This window comes from Pagrus major, chromosome 8 (genome assembly GCF_040436345.1).
Source record: "Pagrus major chromosome 8, Pma_NU_1.0".
NCBI lineage: Eukaryota > Metazoa > Chordata > Actinopteri > Spariformes > Sparidae > Pagrus > Pagrus major.
In genome coordinates, this window is record NC_133222.1 from 29,333,819 (window position 1) to 29,349,822 (window position 16,004).

At 41.3% G+C, this 16,004-nt stretch overlaps 1 protein-coding gene across 2 annotated transcripts in view; it reads left to right on the forward strand.

Annotated features, from left to right (window-relative positions):
- The first annotated feature begins 1,636 nt into the window (after positions 1-1,636).
- septin15 (septin 15) overlaps positions 1,637-16,004 on the forward strand; it is a 57,942-nt gene continuing 43,574 nt past the window's right edge. The window contains exons 1-2 of one of the 2 annotated variants that reach the window (XM_073472257.1): positions 1,637-1,891; positions 5,972-6,071. In XM_073472257.1, the coding sequence (XP_073328358.1) occupies positions 1,853-1,891; positions 5,972-6,071 (139 nt within the window). In that variant the 5' untranslated portion in view covers positions 1,637-1,852. The remainder of the gene's footprint in view (positions 1,892-5,971; positions 6,072-16,004) is intronic. The other variant, XM_073472258.1, reaches the window with a different exon arrangement.

Below are 16,004 nucleotides of genomic sequence, written 5' to 3' on the forward strand. Positions count from 1 at the left end.
GAGTTAAACGTTAACACCTGTGACTGAGTTACATTCACTCCTGGCGGAGTTGATGAGTTAAGGGGGAGTGCAGACATCAAGCAGTGACAAGTGCAGACAAACCAATTTGCAACAATAAAACCATGCAATAAAACAAACAAACTCATGCAAATAAAAACACAGCACGCAACAATATAAAATACTTAAAAACCGTCACTTCTGCCCTTTGACGCTAACATTATATGATTCTGTGTACTGGACAGGGAGCTTTGATAAAAAAGTCTTCCAAAATATTTATTGTCACAGCAAAAATGCTTTTCACCTACAGTCACATTTGGACTACAACACAGGAGATATGCATATATATAACTGAACTAAGGTAAGAATGATTGCTTTTCTTGGTTATTTTGGATTTGTAAAAACATTTGCTGGTCAGTCTGTAGTTGCTTTTTTGCCACTAGAGTGCGCCAACTGACCACTAGGCCTCCACAAAGTCCTGACCACAAGTGCATTCAGATCATGTTTGTTATATGTGATAAATACATGGCTGTGTGCTGTTTGCCATGAAATGATCTCCTCAGACTCATCAGAGTCAATGCTGAACCTAAATGCTCCCCTAAAATATTTTTGATAAGCCTATGTTTCAAAGAAGGCAGACAATTCCCTAATTTCATGGCTGTTAAAGCAATTACAGTTCTGTCTCACTTGATACACCAAATTAATGTCAGGTCGCATTTATCACCTTGTCCATAGTTGGTAATTGTTTAGTAACGCTGTTCACAGCAGTCTTTGAAGGCAGCGAATTTTAGCCTCCAGCACATGAAGGCCTCACACACACACACACACACACACACACACACACACACACACACACACACACACACACACACACACGCTCAGGGGCCGATCACAGTCCTGTTTGACCAATAGGAAGGTGGATCCAGGTCCCCTACAGGTGCATTAAGCTGGTCAGACACAGCTAGTCTCAGGCCGGATGTTGGATGTTCGTACTTTCAAAATGAAAGCCTGCAGCTCACCCTTTGATTGTTAGCCCTCATTGTACTTCACTTTAAGGTACTGTACTTTGTTTTATTGATATTTCCGAAAAGCTGAAATACGATGTGGGAATTAATTGTGCATATTTGAAGCTGAACTTATATATGAACCCTACTACCCTGCAGATGTGAGCACATCTACATTTTCAAGTATTTTTTTCAAAACAATGCTACAATAATTTAGATTGATATCAAATACTGATTAAATAAACATTAGTTTATTTTGGTGAATTTGACGAACTCTGAGTATTTCAATGTCGAGAATATGGAGTTTTTTTGTTTTTAACCTTTTTTCTGCCCTTTAGAAAAGCCAGAAAAGAAAGGGGAGTTGTATTTGAGTTTTTTTTTTTTTGCCTATGCTAATGGACAACCTTAGTTAAGAAAGGGGGACTTAACTTCAGCCCTTAAAAAAAACAATGAAACAAAAGGAAAAAAAGAGCAACATCCTTCTATTAATAATTCCCCATTTGGTGGTGTTGTAGCTCGCCAGCTGCTTTATGGTTCAAAAGTCTTAATGTGAAAAGTCAGACCGGATGTGTTACTGTATAAAGTCAGCTTGTTGGGCTCGTGAGGAAAAACAGTCGGGACATTTTCTCCACCGAACTACATCTGGTAGTAGTATCCGACAGCGGCCATATGTAATTTAATCTCATTCATTCATTTTCAGACGCACCTCGCCTCTTTTTTCTAACACCACACTAAGGTTTTAGGGGCTGAAAGACCGCGTGTTTCTCTCCGCTCCGTCTTTCCTTTGGACGTTCATCAGTGTATGCCTCGGTGACTGTCCGTTGCAGGCTGGGTGGTGACAGCATAGCACAATGATCGAGCGACCAGAGACTGCGGTTCCGAGCATCGCTGTAAGTCCATTTGTCTTCGACATATCACTTACCAATGTACATGTGTCAACAGTACTTGTGTGTTCAAAAGGCCAGTAATTGAAATACACATTGAATACCCTGTTTAACCGTATTCCTTTCCTGCTGGTGCCAACCTTTCTTATAACGTTATGGAGAGACCTGCACACCAAGCTCCTTTGACAAATTCTCCGTTTGAGCATAATTTGCATACCTACAAAAAGAAATACTTGGATAAAAAAATCACTCACAGCTAATAACAAATTGACAAAGTCTACTGATGACTTCGGCATAATGTGTAACATCAGCAACATGTATTTGAGTAAAGGCTATCGTTTGAAAATGAATCACGCCTCCCATCTCTGTGTAGCTGCTGAATCGACGTAGTGGGTGGCGAAACTACAACATACTTTACAATGTTGTTCAGTTATGTGTGGTGGATACTGTGTTTGCTTAATTTACCGTTTGGTCCTTACTAACAAAAAGGTAACACTATAATGTTAATGCCTGTTATGTGAATGGAGGCTGGCTTGAGGGTACCCAGAGCAGAGCAGCACGTAAAAGGGGTACGTGGTCTGGACTCTATTATGGCTCAGTGAGGTGGGGAAAGACATGGGTCACAGTAAGTTATTGTTCAGACGGGTTTTCACACCGACCTTGACAATGTAACTACTTAAAGTGTGTAATTTAACATAATACTGGTGGTAGCCTCATTTTATGCTTTTGGTATCGGAGCCCAAAATGAGATTTGCTCCCTTGTGCCAAATTCCCCTACGAAATCCTCCAGTTTGGACCAGCAGCAATATACATTACAAAACAATGTGAATTAAATGAGGTAAAACATTGCTTGGTGGTCTGCATTGTACATATCATAATAGTGGCTGAACCATTTACTATTAGACATATTAAACCCTTTCGCCAAATGACATTCATGTACCTATACCACATAGCAAGTCTTCATTAAATTGCCTGGATGCTGAATGGAGTTTGGTTTGACTATTGGAACAATTGCACTGGCAAGATGAACCCTGCTGATTGACCACATCTGGCTGGCTTTGTTTAGGGCTTTTGAGACTGACATTTAGCAGTGACTGATTGCTCATCACACAACATGGCATACATTATGTTTGTACTGAATCTGTTTGGGATACAATCTGATCTGGTATTACACCAATGGGGTGGGCATACACTATGTGCACCTAGAGACACAGTGAAGGAGCAGTAGGCACAATGTGCTCAGTGCTAAAAATAACAAAAGAAAGAAATGACACAGGCTCTGTTTACACATGATTTCTGTCCTCCTTCTGCAGTGTTGAGCAGTGCAATATTTAATGCGTAATTAATATTCTGTATGTAATAACTGAACGTTTAAATCAGCTGATGGGAACAGTGAGCGGTCCTCAGCATCAGCTGCTGAATGCATGAGGGGGGAGGACTTGGCAATACAGATGATGTCAGTGAACCAGGCAGCTACTATCACCACTGGCTGGACTGGGGGAGGGGTTAACATTAACAGACCAGCGTTCCTCTCTCACATTCCCCATTACTTCGCTCTGCCTGTCTTTCTCTCTGTTAGTCACTTTCTTATGTAAAAGAACCATATTAATCATAATGCATTGGATGAGGGGAAGTGCCACTTCACAATTGCAAGTATTACAGTATTACTATGGTGGTAACAATTATTATTCAGCTGGAAATGTGACGTTATATGAGTGTGTGTCTCTTTGTATACATACCCCATTGTGTGCTACAGACACAGGGGTTTTTCATTCATGTGCACAAGAACATGCACACTGTATCTTGATGCATTCACACACACAGACACACACAATGTTTTACTCATGTCGTGGACCCTTTGATCCACAGACTCCCACATACACCCACACACACACACACACACACACACACACACACACACACACACACACTCACAGAGCATTGTTTTGGCTAAACAATGAAAACCTGCACTGATAATTTCTTCCTGATGAAATGACTGACCAAGTGTGTCACATTACCTGTACCTCCCACAGTGCAGCTACAGCTCAAGTGGCCAGACCGTCAGAGGCGGCACCTTATGTAACACATGCATACTCGCACACACAAAACTTGTATGTGGGTGGATCAAACATGGAAATGGTGGAAAGTGCTTCAGGCTTGTTCAGAGTAGATATCCCTGCTGTTGAGCTGCATGCATCACAGAGTATCGATGAGGCAAATGGATTGCTTCCTTTTTTTCCACGTTCGGCGTGTCCATAACATCCACTGGTGATGTTGGTGTGTAAGCTACAGTTCTCTTAATTTGACACTCAGCAGTGGGGAATGTGTTATATAGAAGAATGTAGTATGGCTTGTGTGATGTGACAGAAGTTCCTCATTGATAACAGCTTCAGCATCACACTTCTGACATCCTGACATGACATATTATTGTGTTTCAACAAGTTTATTAAATTGCGCAATGGTAGGAAACTGTGGTAAATTGAAGCACATACTATTTCATACATGTGTCCCAGTGTTGAAGCTGTTTAGCCTGAAGAATACAACTTCATCTCATTTAATGACTTCACATTCTCGTGCATACATGGCCTCAAGTTGTTTTTGTCAGTAGTTACATCACGTATATGTTAGGGCTGTCCAGATCAAGATTTTAGGAGTTCTCCATTGTGCTGCGACCACGCTACGATGTGATGACATGTACAAGAGGTAACCGTGCTCGGGCCCGGTTGCGGCGGAAGCATTGTGAGTGCAGGCCAGCGGGGGACTGGGGAGGAGGGACAATCGTGCTTCGGCACAACTCTGAGCAACTGGGCCAAGTGTGAATGCGCCCTTAGAGTTCATACAAATGTGCTAAATTTGAATAGAGTCTTCTCTATTTCGACTTTCCTTTCACTAAGCCAGCATTTTTCAAGTATATCTTTATTAAAAATGAGACTGAGTGCTTGACTGTAGGGCTGCCCCCGACCAAGGATTTTCTTGGTCGACCAGTGGTTGTCATTTAGAGTTTGGGATTACATTACAGTTATAATGCAATCTTATAGTTACACTCCCCTACAAAATTTTGGGGTTTGACTTGTTTGTTGCATTTGGTATTTTACTGAGGGTTGTATGGAAGGTTGCCTGACAATCAACAGAGTGAAAGTTACCTGCAGTAGACGGACGTGGACATGAACTTGTAGTGACCTGTTTAATGTTGTCACAACCGAGGAGAGGTTCATTTGGGAGTGCGAGTTAGATCTGAGTCCAGCTCTTTCAGCAGACCTATCAGTGCAGAGTTGCACTTTTCCATCAGTGCCATGCATGACAGAGCCTGAGAGGCCACTCACAGGCAGGCAGGCTGGCCAACAATCAATTGTGTTTGCCTCACGTAGCGTGCAGGACACTGCACAGTGATTGGAGGGGGGTTGTTATCTGACAGCAGGCTGCGAGGTAGAGCAAGGCAGAGAGATTGGGATGGGAGCAAAGGATGAAGAGATATCTCGGCGTTAAGAGTGAGAGTCTGGTCTGAGACCCACTGCCTTTACCAGGGCCTGTCCTACATGAGGGACGGGATGGACACTATTCAACATGTAGGATTGCATTTGTTTGGTTGTGGTTCCTTGTCTTTCTCCACTCAGCTTTTAAGAGGAACCAGTTGGCTTCATGTATTGGCTTTGATTACTTTTCTGTTTTAGATTACTGGTTTGATGGACTTTGGCAGGGTTGACTCCATTTCCTCTTTCCTCCCTCCTCAGGGAAAGCCTGATATTTCTCTCTGTGAGTGCGCCTCCCCTCACCTCTTTTCCCCTTAAAACAGTCTATTTCTCCTCTTGTATTTATCCCAGCTGCACTTCTCTTCAAAGGGGCTCTGTCACTGCAGGACACAAATACTAATTGTAGGTTCACAACTGTGTGTTTTACACTCATAAAAAAACAAAGTAACAGAGTTTGTGTATGTGTTGCACACATGCATCTGTGTGTTCAGAGCTCATCTTCTAATATTATGCTCATCTTATTAAAGGTGACAGTATGTGTGTTTTTTATTATTCATTCAGGCTGTATGATTCCTGCTTTAACAGAAAGTGTGTACGTCTGTGTGTTTTCCTTCAGCAGCGGAACCTGGAGGGCTATGTGGGCTTCGCCAACCTCCCCAACCAGGTGTATCGGAAGTCGGTCAAAAGAGGGTTTGAGTTTACATTAATGGTTGTAGGTAAGTTGGGAACTTATACATTTGTCCCATGAGTGAATGTGAATGTGTGACAGTGTGAGTGTATTAGCCCAAGCCAAACCAATGTATGCACACCTGCCCATCTGTCTGCACCTGCTTGTCTGTGTGTGTTTTCATTTGAGTGTGAATGTGGGTCATCTGCACAGGTTGAAAGGAGGTAGCATGTCTGGCATCCAGCGCACTCAGCTGCTCAGGATGACAAGTTGACAATTTAAAAAGCAGTTTGTGCAGAGCAGTGGTGCCCTGTGTGGCCTGGATTTGAAAACATCTCCCGTGTTGTTCAGTGACGGAGAATGTGCACATGTGAAAAGTACCTCTTGTTAAAGCTGGATTCCCACAGTTTCCCAGGAGAGGTTTATTGGTAACCCCAGGACGCGCATAACACATCTGTGTGTTCTGGATGATTTGATTTGGAAATGAGCTGCAGGATGTTGGTTCAAGTATGAATGAACTTGGTTACAGAATGCGGCTAACAGCATTACAGATGGAGGGAAGTGGACAAAGAAGTGGAGGAACTGTGGGTTTGGCTGTCTGTATGGACACACACACACACACAAACTATGCGTGGGCGGTACAGTGGTGTCATAGTCATCAAGCGTGATGTTGTGTCACGGCAAGGATTTTGCAATACAGTCATCTTCAAAAGTACAGTTGTTGTCTTATTACTTGTCCTTATAGAACATATCTTGTTGCAAATAAAAAGCACAGCATATACATAATGTACATAATGTAGCGAGACAAGTCACATCAGTCTTTTGACTGCTGTTCTTCTATACAGTGTATAGTTTGTTGTTTGTTTTCACTGATGCTTCTTGGGAAACGTTATTTCATTGCACTGTGTACTGTGTATATGGCTGGAATGACAATAAACCCTCTTGAATTTTGAATCTTGAATATAGGCTTTATTGAATTTTTTTGCAAAATGAATGCTGTTGAGAATGCATATTACTCTCCCATGTCTCTGTATGATAAGTTTACATACCATTTACTTGTTTTGTTATGACATATTTACTTACATTGAAGGACAGGGCAGGCTACTCCTCCAAAAACTTCAAAGAAAGTGTAATACCTTGGCAGCACACGGTCAACATCCAAAAAGTGAAAAATATTGTGTTATTCTTAGGTCATATAGGCCACCGTTAACACAAACACACACATAAGTAGTGTTGTATAAGGAACTGACAGCTCGTCTGGGCCGGCCTCTTTCACCAGCTTCTGTACCTCACTGCAGCATTGCTTTCAGTGGTCTTTTTGAAAACATGAGGCCTGTTCCTGCGGTTTACTGTCCATTTTTTAGGAAAATCAACATCCACAACTATTATTGCCATTAGGAATTTTAAAAATGTTAAACTATTATTACTATGTGAGCACAGAAAAAACTACAGTTCCCACGAAGATATATCCAATAGAGTTAGACAGTGATAGATTGTCTGTACAAATGTAACAGCCACATGACATACTGTTGACAAAGACTGTTCCAAGGCTGGATTGTTGGGTCTTGCCGTTGTTGCATATGTCAACAGAAACTGAATGAGGTTTTCTTACTTCTGGAGCAGAACCTGGAAGATCCGGTTTCACTTCTGCTCTGTATTGACATATTGTGCACAATTTCATTGTACATGTGTATAGTCACAATAAAGAATATTCTATTCTATTCTATTCTATTGAACTGTGTCCTGTGTGAATGGGGCCTATAATTAACAAGTAATGAACAGATATGGATTGTACTGTGGAAGTCCGGCACAGCTGTTCAGCTGTTAGATTATCAAAATTGATCTTCACGTTTTCAGTGCAGACTTTGTGGAAGAAGTGAAGTGTGCACAGTGCACACAATTTTTACAATTAACTTTACAATTAATACAAAGTACACTACTCAAAATTAGTTAGGGATATTGGTACATGGGTGCATGTGCATGGATTTGTAATAAAAGTCAAATGAAATGTGTCACATTAAAAATATTCACAAAACACAAAATAAAACTTCAGATATCACAGAATAAACAATCAAATGAAACTAAAAAATATCCCTAAATAATTTTGAATATTGTTAAATATTGAATTGGGACTCAAGACTTTTCTACCTTGTAACTCTGCGATGATAGCTGTATTATCTGTTCTGTTATACTGCTGGATTTGCTGCTGTTTGAGTTTCTTCTAATTGTGAACAAATCCTGCAAACAGCTGAAAACCAGCACTGTGTTAGTCCGTCTCTCTCACTTTCTAACTTTCTTCCATCCTTTGTGGCACTCAGTCTGAAGCCCCATAGCTCTGGCTCATTTCTGACAGTCAGTTTTATCATTTGTACTCCTTCAGGAGTATTCTGGATTGGGCTGTTTTTTAGGTTTTAAGTTGCTCTTAGCCTCTGTTCCAGTTACCATTAAAATGTTTTATAAGGTCACATCTAACTCGTTGTATCTTGTGGTGACCCCAGTCAGTTCAGTAAAAGGAGAAAGATATTAACACAAAGAGGCGTCCAACCATTATTATTTCAGCCTGGGGTTTTAGCTTCCTGTTTAGTAAACAGCCTCTGTGGACAAGTAGCAGGAGGGAGACAAAGACAGCCAAGTGATGGCCTGGGAGAGAACTGGAGAGATCCACAATCAACTCGATCCTGTTTCAGGCCCTCTCACATATGGGCCCCTCTGTCTCTCTTCCCAGCTTGCTTGGCTCTCAGCCCTGCATACCCCAGCTGATCCAAATTTCACACATAACGAATGTGAGGGGCGTAGCAGAATGTTCAGCACCCAGAACAGCAGACATATAAAGAAGAGGATCAGAGGGAGGCTTCTTCTCAGCTGGGGTTTGTTTGCCCCAACACTAAATGCCTCAGTGCCTCAGCTATAAATGCCTCATGCCTCATAGCATGATGAGATATATTGTATGCTGTGACAAAATATATTGGTTAATGTCATTTTTATATTGACGAGTGATCAAACTGACTTAACCTCCATATAATGTCTTTTACCAGAAAGAGTTTACTGAAGATTTTGAGCAAAAATCATATATTTTTATTTACAAATCTACTGGAGACAAAAAGACAAAGTTTGTACATGGACTTTCATTCTCAGGGTTAAGGCCCAGTTACTCCAGTAAGTGACACAGCAAAATTCATCTGGGCAACTACACGATAAATGTAGTTTTAGACGTTCGGATACGCAAAGCTACTCCAAAAGTTAGAATTACGTTTAAACATTATTAAAAACATTTTAATGATTTTTTTATTATTTAAAACATGCTAGTGCTCTTCGGTCTCAATAGGTTTTCAAAACTCCTTTTTTCTCAACGCTTGGCCTCATTACTTCTTCCTGGCAAGTTGCTTTAAAGAGTTAGTGGCGGGGGGAAAGAAGTCCTCCAAGCTAGCAAGCTTGCCTAATGTTTGTTAGCAAGCTCTCAACTGTCTGCTGTCACCAACAGAACAATAAGCTTACCAAAAGACGTTTTGGTACCTTTGACCCCCGTGCCATAACTGTCTACAAAATAGTCTTCTTTATGTTCAAACAGAGGAGGCATAATCTGGCAATAGACAAGTTTTCTGCTTCAACGTATCATCATGAAGTAAATGTTGATTGCACAATGTAATAGATATAGAATAATGAAATGATCTGCGTTTACATTGGTTCCCCGAAACCTCGCCATCACTATGCAATTTTGTCTGCCACCAGGCACGCAGTCACCTGGGAATATTAAGGTTAAATGGTGATCCATTTCTATTAGACTAGATGATTGCATGAACTCAGGTTTTGTCCTGTATTGTTGTTATTTGCGACTCTGAGGAAAACAGAATTGATCCAGTTGTCTTTGCAATGTCAACAAGTTGCAGCAAGTGTGTGTCCAGCCAGAGAAGGAGGTTAAAAGGTTAAAGGTCAAAGAAATTTGGAGAGCTACTACTGCAAGTGTGAAGTTGGCAACTTCAGCAATCCAGTAGAAATCATGAGAACTCTGTATATAGTTTGTGTGGTGAAATGTTAGGAATTTATCACAGATTTAGAACAAACTCAGAATAACAAACGCATAATTAACCAAAAGTAAGGACCATAAAATATGATTATGAACATGATAACAATCCAATGTAGTGGAGAAGTGACAGAGAAAAGAAATGGCAGTGTTAAAATACCAGAGAGACAAAAGAGCTGATTATGTTTTGATTTGAGAAGCAGCCAGCTGGACCTACAGCACTAGGCAGGCTGTGAAAGTGAAGACTGAAGGCTGGATTCAGCACTGCTGTACTTGGCATCGTAGTGAAGTGTGAATGCCTGGCTCGACTCAGAGGCTGGGTATTGTTCCGTTGTAGTTTTGGAACAGACAAATGTTGGAGTACGAGATGGCTGGGCAGATGCCTGCAGGTAACTCGGTCACATTCCAACAGTGGAATTCTGGAGCTCGGACTTTAACTGAAATGTGAAGTTAAGAATGGGGTTGCTTTCAATCAGCCACATTCTGCTCCCCCCACCACTAGACACAGTCTATTTTACAAAATTAATTGTGTGTGTGTGTGTGTGTGTGTGTGTGTGTGTGTGTGTGTGTGTGTGTGTGTGTGTGTGTGTGAGAGATAACAGAGGTCAGACTGGCTGAAATATGAGCGCTAATATGTCTCATGACGGGACGTTTCAGATTTACAGATTGTGATGGCATCCAGCAGGACTTGTGTTGTATTTGACTGCAGCAGGCTGTGTGTTGGTGACTGGTAATCTCACCTAGACATCGTTGCCAAGACTGAAATTCTAGGCCTATTTAGTAGGGGTATGCATTTCTAGATACATCTACATTATTATTCAGGGGCGATACATTTTTAATAGGGGACGATTCAGTGCAGTTAGATCCAATCTAATAAAGTTCTTAACATTTCAGTGTTTCCCACAGAATCAGACTTTAATTGTGGCTGTGGCTGTCCAGCTGGGGTGCCATAGGACGTGAGCCGGCTAACTTCCGGTTATGCGCCCAGCTAACTGGAATGGCGCTCTCTGTGGGGGCTTTTTTTCGGCGATGAGGCCAGCCGTCCTCTTTACAGAGGAAGTTACGGTCAAGCCAACTGCATTGAATAGTCTTCCTCCTCTTCTTCGTTGGTATTACAGGCGGATTAAAAACTACACCGCCATCCACTGTATTGGAGTATATAACATCATGCTATTCACTGACGGGGGTGCTGTCTTGAGTGAGTGAGAATGGGATGCGTGGCTCCAAAAATAGAAAATCTATATGTGGCGGCCAATTAGGGGTGGGCGATATGGCAAAAATATCATATCACGATTTATTAAAAATAAAATCACGATTTCGATTTTATCACGATCTTAAATCAAAAAAAGAAAAACAGACAATTTAGGCCAAAGAACCTTTCTGAACAGATTTTAATTTAAACAGTTGCAGTTTTGCCAACATGTGCAAACAACATAAACATACTAAAAGGTAAACAACAACACCGATAAAGTGCACTCTTGCAACATAAAAGGTAGCTTTCAATAAACATGAAAGTAAAATATCAATGAAGACATTACTGTTTGTTTTATTCAACACAGTCATTTTAACAGGATTTAAGTATATCAAAACACTTAATAGCTTATTGAAAAGGGTCCGTCAGTGGTCGGACTATCCGACGGGGGGTTGGGGGGTCGCGGTAATTTGAACACTGTACAATTAGCGCATTTACGGTTTATTAGCGGCCAAGCGCGACCTATCCATGTGCCCGTGTGTGTGTGTGCGTGCGTGCGCACCCGAGAGAGGCGGCAGGTGGAGGGGCTAACTGGCAGAGATGAGAGATGGTGAAACGCTGTTTTTTTGTTTTTTTTTAAAAAGCGACCAACTCCTCCGTTTGGCTTTCAGCCATGGCTCTGCATGCGGCTACCGCTACACACATAAACAAGGAGGCCGGTAAGAAAGCGCGTCACTGCCCGTAATTCGCTATGATTGGTCGGTCAGGTTGACGACGCAATACGTTTGGTGCGTCGGTGCATCAGCATAGAACTGCAATTTATAGACTGTGCCCTAGACGATCCCTACGATCTCTGCACTTTGGCAGATCGTCTACACATGCTAATCCTTCACGATCTAATATTGTCATATCGCACACCCCTACGGCCAATGTTGATATTGTGGCGGATAGCCACAAATAAATTAATGTGTGGGAAACACTGCATTTGTTTCATGTAGCCATTCATTTTCCATTATAAATTAAAATAAGCCGTTGCTGTAAAAGTGGCAGTGCTTTGGGTTCCCTGGTCTTTAAACAAGTATATCTGAACAGATCAGGGAACCCCAGGGGCAGCAATGAGAACAATGATTGGTTGCCCTGTCACTAATGTCCACATCAGTATTGTCTTCTACTCACAGGCTGTTGCCAATCATGATTGTGATTGTATTTTTTGCAGTAGACACAGATGAAAAAAGACTAGACCTCGTCGAGTTGTAGCAGGAAAAGTGTCTGTTAGCCATGTCTTTAATCGCTGCGTTGTCGGACATGTTGTTTTTGTTTATCCCTCGCAAGCATAGATCCAATAGCAACACAGGAGCTGTGCTTACACAAATCCTGTGATTGTAACACAAGAGTGTCACTCTGAACTTTAACCTTAAATGAGATTTGGAGATGCTGTGCAGTACTGCACAGTTATTGTAGTGTTACAGATCAGGAGAACAATAACTGATATTTGGAACCAATATGCATTTACAGTAAATCTGAAAATGTTAGTGTCAAAATTAGTAAAGTAAAAGTATCCAGTTGTTCCACCACTGGAATTAAAACATACTGTACATGCAGTTCTGTTATGTCTATAGTAACTAACAGTAACATCCTGCACCTCTCTTACATCACAAGAAAGCTTCAGGAGACACTTCAGTAACATTGGTACAGTTAACTTGTTGAGACTGAGAGTAAGAGCAAGAAATAACATTAAAGCCTATCATTGTTTTGTGAGTCAGCTGGATTAATAATAGACCAGTTAATGAACTTGTTGACGTTCGCTTACACATTCAAATTAGCTCTAAGAGACTCAACATTAGCATACATTATTATTGGCTAACATTACATATAGCATGTAAAAACACCAACTCATACAGGCGATTAATGTTACATTTGCAGTGTGGAAGCTTAAATAAGTTCCAGCTGTACTGGCTCCAACGTTACTTAAAGCCAGAACATTAACTGTGGGTACAGAAATACACTGTATTATCTCGTTATTGTTAACTCTATAGGCCAACGTTATCCCTAGTGTTACAACAAAGTGCACTGTTCGGGTATTCTCAGTGGTGTAACTGGGAAACTGGGCATGCTTGTCATAACTTATATAGATCATAGGAGTGTGGTGTTTTTGGAACTTCAGTGGAGAGAATAGTCTGAAATACCTGCTACCTTACCTTTGTAATGCAGCGCCGCCAGCTCACCAGAGCTTTTCACCTATCTCTGCTGTGTCTCTGTGGCTGCCTGTCAGTGGCACAAAGCCTTTAGTGTTTATTGGCTGTTGCGCTTGTGATTTGTAACCAATCAGATAGTGTTTTGGGCGTGACAATAAGTGAGACCACAAAGTGGTGAATGCAGGTCATGACAGAGGGATAGCTATGGCATAGTCATAGTAGCACATTTTTTAAATGAATAAATCTTATCTGCAATCGGGAGAATAAAACGCAGATGCAGATGATCAGCAAAATGCTGGATATCAGAGCCAATAAACGACCAGGCCAATAATTGGTCAACCCCTAATCTATACACCTCTGCTATTTATCTTATAATTCATTGCTCAAGCACAAAATATGGGCATAAGTATTTGGAATGGAATAATCCAAACTAGAAGTCTGGTTGTTAAAACAACACTGACATTTGGGGAAATATAAAAAAGTTGCTCATTTTTGCCCCTTAGTCAGGTGCGTTGCTATGATGGGCCTTGAAGTTCAGGCCACCGGCTTGTTTAAACTTTTTTATCTGACTCTTTTCAAGCAGCACTCAAACATTGTTCAGTTGGTGCTGAGTTTGCTGTGTAAAAAGTAATTACTGTGACATCGTCGGTAGCTTCCGTGCTACCTGATCGGTCCTCTGAACTGAGTTGAGAATGAAGCGAGACGTCTCACTCCATCATCAGCTCTGGAAAAAACGATTTGTCTGATTTAGAATATTAAGACTTTTTAAAATAAGTTTAATGTCTTCAGGATGTAGTCTCATAAGATTTGTGATCTTTCAACTGTTTACCGTTTTCCGGTGTGTTCTTGATGACATGATGTAGTGGTGTCATTTTAGGTTTTATATATGGAATCTAACCTTCGCTCATCATGCCCATGATCATGCTCTGATCAGGCAGCAGCTCTAGTTGTTCTGCTGTCAGCTGGTCACTCCCTGAGAAGGAATGCCACCAGAAACTGCTCTTCTGGTGTTTTTTTCTTCTTTAGCCTCTCTTTTCTTCCTCCCCTCTGTCCAACCAGAGAGTTGGACTGTAGAATCTCTTCCCTCTCAATCCACCACTCTCTGAGGGGGAAAAAGCTGCTTCCTGCCCCTTTGTCCAACTGGCAGATTGAATAGGAACTCCTGGAAAGATTAGCAAGATCCAGCGCCAGTGCAGAGAGCTAAACAGAGCAGAGAGTCAGATCAGAGCTGAGGGGAGCTGGGAGGAGAGAGGAAGCGATGCTTGCTTCATGCTGCTTCTGATGTGTAACAAGGCCGGTACTTAACAACCCTGCTGCCTTCTCTTTCCGAGAGCAACTCAGGAGGAGAGCACATCAGAGGGTTTCCTTGAGCCTGAAGCTGCCAGTTGCATGTGGGACATTGCATTAGTTCTTTTAAGGTTGTGCTGGTTTTTAATGATCATGCCCATTCATTCACCGTTCAGAGTTTCCCCAAGATTTAAGTTTATGTCAGGGGGTTTAATCCCCTGATACAATATTTGGATCAAGGTGGCAGCTTTTTACTGGGAATCAAAAAATAGTCCCTTTTATTTTTGATACAGATCAAAATAGGTGAGTGTCAAATGCTGGCAATGAATCTTGTTCACTAATTTTTTTTTAATCAAATGTATACTGATTAAGATCAGTTCACCAATTTTAGTTTATTTTGCAAAGTTTTTGTATGGCTGCTTGTGTATAGACAACATTGTACATTTAAAAACTTTGACTCTCATCTTACTTATTAGGCTTATCAGCATTTCTAAATGCAAGGTACTCAAAAAGATATTTTAATATCGGTAGCATAACTCTGGTATCGCTCACTTGTCAAAAAAATTCAAACAATGCCCACGACTACAACAGCAGCAGCAACTACTTAGACTCTCAGTAAATCAGTTTGGTCTGTGAGGTCTTAGAACTGCTTATTTCATCTGACAAACGCTCCAAAAACTGATTTTAAAAGGGAGAAAAGCAGCACACACATTTGAGAAGCTGGATCAGGCACACGTGTGGTGTTTTACTCCACACTGCCGTGGCTTTATGGGTGGCAGCGTTGGTCTCCTGGTCCACCACTTTGGTTTAGACTGAAATATCTCAACAAACCTTTGAAGGGATTAGCCTGACATTTTATACAAACTTCCATCGTCCTGAGAGAATGAAGTGTACTGACTTCGGTGATCCACTCCAGATGAAATGTAAGAACATTATATTTAGTGCCACTGTGAGCCCAAACTATTAACATGTCCAGTACTTTGGTTTATGATCAAATTCAAGCTAATGAATGACATTCCCATCAGCCTCAGCTGTCTTGTGTGGCCTGTTAGCAGTTAGCTCAAAGCACCTCTGTACGTGAGTGCAGCTTCACTTAGCTTTTAATGTGACTGTAGACACTAATGGCGTATTCACATTATCATAACAAAAACCTTCTCCATTATTGTTGATGGAGGTTCTCAGTCATCCAGGTCGTGGTAATACTAACTCGCCTACGATATAGCTCCTAATATCTTTTTCTATCTCATTTGTTGTGTGTGTGGTTTGGTTAAACCATTCTGTGTGAAT